General features: G+C 39.0%; 1 protein-coding gene across 1 annotated transcript; it reads left to right on the forward strand.

Annotated features, from left to right (window-relative positions):
• The first annotated feature begins 253 nt into the window (after positions 1–253).
• LOC130966307 (uncharacterized) lies at positions 254–946 on the forward strand. The gene has a single exon (XM_057891096.1). The coding sequence runs from the start codon at positions 254–256 to the stop codon at positions 944–946; it is 693 nt and encodes a 230-aa protein (XP_057747079.1).
• Positions 947–3,682: the final 2,736 nt, after the last annotated feature.

Genomic DNA, 3,682 nt, shown 5'->3' on the forward strand with positions numbered 1-3,682 from the left:
ATTGAGAAACTTGGAGAGACAAATTGGATAATTGTCCAAGCAAACAGCTGCAGAAAGACCAGCCAATGCACTACCAAGTGACACAATTTTCAATCCCAAAGAGGAATGCAAGGCAATTCAACTCAGGAGTGGAAAGACGTTGAAGAATAAAAAAGTTGATAGCAAGAAGTAAATAGAGGAGGACAAGCATGACCAAGAGACATTCAGTAAGAAGGAGGAAGAGCCTTAAGTCTCAAAGAAGGGAAAACAAGTCATGACAGATCCCCCACAAGAACAGAGGAAGGAGGTTAAACCTTACATCCTTCCTTTGCCATATCCTCAAAGGTTGCAAAGAGAGCTCAAAGACCAGCAATTTCCTAAGTTTTTAGAGGTTTTCAAAAAGTTGGAAATCAATCTTCCATTTGCTGAAGCATTAGAGCAAATGTCCTTGTATGCAAAATTTCTAAAGGAACTCATCAAGAAGAAGAGAAGCTGGAATGAAAAGGAAACTGTGGTCTTGACCCAAGAGTGTAGTGCTGTTATCCAAAGAGGTCTCCCACCAAAACTCAAAGACCAAAGGAGCTTTATCATATCATGCACCATAGGCAACATGACATTGGAAAAGGCTCTCTGTGATTTAGGTGCAAGCATCAATTTGATATCTCTCTCATTGATGAAAAAGCTTGCAATAGAGGAAGTTAAACCCACCAGAATGTCACTTCAAATGGCAAATAGATCACTCAAGATACTTAATGGAGTTGTAGAGAACTTATTGGTGAAGGTTGGAGAATTTATTTTCCCTGCTGATTTTGTCATTTTGGGCATGGAAGAAGAGGGACACAATTCAATCATCTTGGGGCGAGCTTTCTTAGCCACAGCAAGAGCGATCATTGATGTAGAAAAGGGAGAAATGATCCTCAGGGTGCATGATGAACAAATGATCATTAATGTCTTTAAAGCCATGTAATATCCCCTGAGAAAGAAAAGCATATGAGAGTGGAAATGATAGAAGACTTGGTGGAAGTATTTGAAGCCCAAGGTCAGGAGGAACAAGAAGAAGAAATGGAAGCAGACCAAGATGTCACAGAAGAAAGACTAGCTAAAATCCCTTTTGAAGGCAAGAAAGAGGAGGTGCCAAAGTAGGAATTGAAACCACCTCCCTCCTCATCTCAAGTATGCATTTCTTAGAAGAGAAGAGATTCTGCCAGTAATCATCAATTCATCCTTAAACATGGAAGATGAATTAAAGCTAATTGAAGTGTTGAAAGCTCACAAGACAACTTTAGGATGGACAATTGATGATATTAAGGGCATAAGTCTTGCCATCTACATGCAAAAAATCTTGCTAGAAGCAGATTCAAGAGTGGTGCAACCTCAGAGGAGACTAAACCTAACCATGAAGGAGGTAGTCCAGAAAGAAGTAATGAAATTGTGGGATGCTGGGATCATCTATCTAATTTTTGACAGTCTGTGGGTAAGTCCAGTTCAAGTGGTGCCAAAGAAAGGTGGAATGACTGTCATCACCAATGAAAAAAATGAACTCATTCCCACAGGAACTATAACAGGGTGGAGGATGTGTATTGATTATAGAATACTGAATGAGGCTACAAGAAAAGATCACTTCCCTCTCCTTTTCATTGATCAAATGTTGGAAAGATTGGCTGGCCCTGCTTACTATTGCTTCTTGGATAGATACTCTAGATACAATCAAATAGTGGTGGATCCCAAGGACCAAGAAAAGACTTCCTTCACCTGTCTATTTGGAGTTTTTGCACACAGAAGGATGCCCTTTGGGCTATGTAATGCTCTAGCAACCTTTCAAAGGTGTATGCTATCCATATTCTCTGACATGGTAGAAAAATTTTTAGAAGTCTTTATGGATGATTTTTTTGTCTTCAGTAACTCTTTTGATACTTGTTTGTAACATCTAACCCTTGTCTTGAAAAGATGCCAAGAAACAAATTTAATTTTGAATTGAGAAAAATGCCATTTCATGGTACCAGAAGGAATTGTTCTTGGGCATAAGGTTTCAAGCAAGGGTATAGAAGTTGACAGAGCCAAGATAGAGATCATAGACAAGTTGCTTGCACCAGTTAATGTGAAAGCAGTAAGAAGCTTTCTTGGGCATGCTGGGTTTTATAGAAGGTTCATCAAGGATTTTTCAAAAAAAGCTAAACCACTTAGCAACTTGCTAGTGGTTGAATGATTTTATCTTTGATGAAAATTGCAAGCATGCCTTTGAAACCTTGAAAAACAAACTCATTACAACACCAATCATCACACCCCCAGATTGGGGACTTCCTTTTGAACTCATGTGTGATGCAAGTGATGTTGCAATTGGTGCTGTATTAGGACAAAAGAAAGATAAGTTGCATCATGTTATATACTATGCAAGCAAGGTATTAAATGAGGCACAAAAAAATTATACCACCACTGAGAAAGAGCTTTTGGCAATTGTATATGCATTTGATAAATTTAGACAATATTTGATTAGTTCAAAAGTTGTAGTATATACCGATCATGCTGCTCTCAAGTATCTCATGTCTAAATAGGATGCCAAGCCAAGACTTATCAGGTGGGTACTGTTACTAGAAGAATTTGATATTGAAGTAAGAGAAAGGAAAAGAAGTGAGAACCAAGTTGCAGATCACTTATCAAGACTGCCACAGGAGAGTAATCATAATGCACTACAAGCAGTGAATGATAGGTTCCCTAATGAACATCTTCTCCAAATACAGCAAGCACCTTGGTTTGCTGACATTGCAAACTACAAAGTGGTAAGGAAAATCCCCAAAGAATTCACTAGGAAACAGGTGAAAAAGCTACTCAACGAAGCCAGGAAATTCTTGTGGGACGAGCCATTCTTGTTTAGAAGGTGTCTGGATGGAATGATTAGAAGGTGTATTCCTGAAAGTGAGATGAAAAACATACTGTGGCATTGCCATAGTTCAGCTTATGGTGGACATTTTGGGCCAGAAAGAACAGCTACTAAAGTACTTCAGAGTGCATTTTATTGGCCAACCATATTCAAAGATGCTAGAGAGTTTGTCCACCAATGCAATGAGTGACAAAGAGCTGGAGAACTAACAAGGAGGAATGAAATGCCTCAAAATTTTATTCTGGAAGTAGAGCTATTTTATCTTTGGGGCATAGATTTCATGGGCCTTTTTCCCCTATCATACTCCTTTAAATACATACTAATAGTAGTAGAATATGTCTCAAAGTGGATGGAAGCCATAGCAACAACTACATCTGATGCACAAATTATTCTTCAATTCCTTAAGAAGCATATTTTCACTAGATATGGGGTGCCCAAGGGCCTTATTAGTAATGGTGGTAGCCATTTTTTGCAATAGACAAATGGAAAAATTACTCCACAAATATGGGGTAATTCATAAGGTGACTACACCTTATCACCCCCAGACTAATGGCCAAGCTGAGCTTGCTAATAGAGAGCTGAAGAGGATTATGTAAAAAACAGTGGAAACCACAAGAAAGGATTGGGCCAGAAAGCTAGAAGATGCTCTCTAAGCATACAAGACAGCATTTAAAACTCCTATTGGGGAGTCCCCTTTCCAGTTATTGTAGGGCAAATCCTGTCACCTTCCTGTAGAGCTCGAACATAAAGCTTTCTCGGCCACTAAGCTCCTCAATCTTGACTCTTAAGCGGCAAGAGAGAAAAGGCTATTGCAACTCAATGAGT

This window comes from Arachis stenosperma, chromosome 3 (genome assembly GCF_014773155.1).
Source record: "Arachis stenosperma cultivar V10309 chromosome 3, arast.V10309.gnm1.PFL2, whole genome shotgun sequence".
Taxonomy (NCBI): domain Eukaryota; kingdom Viridiplantae; phylum Streptophyta; class Magnoliopsida; order Fabales; family Fabaceae; genus Arachis; species Arachis stenosperma.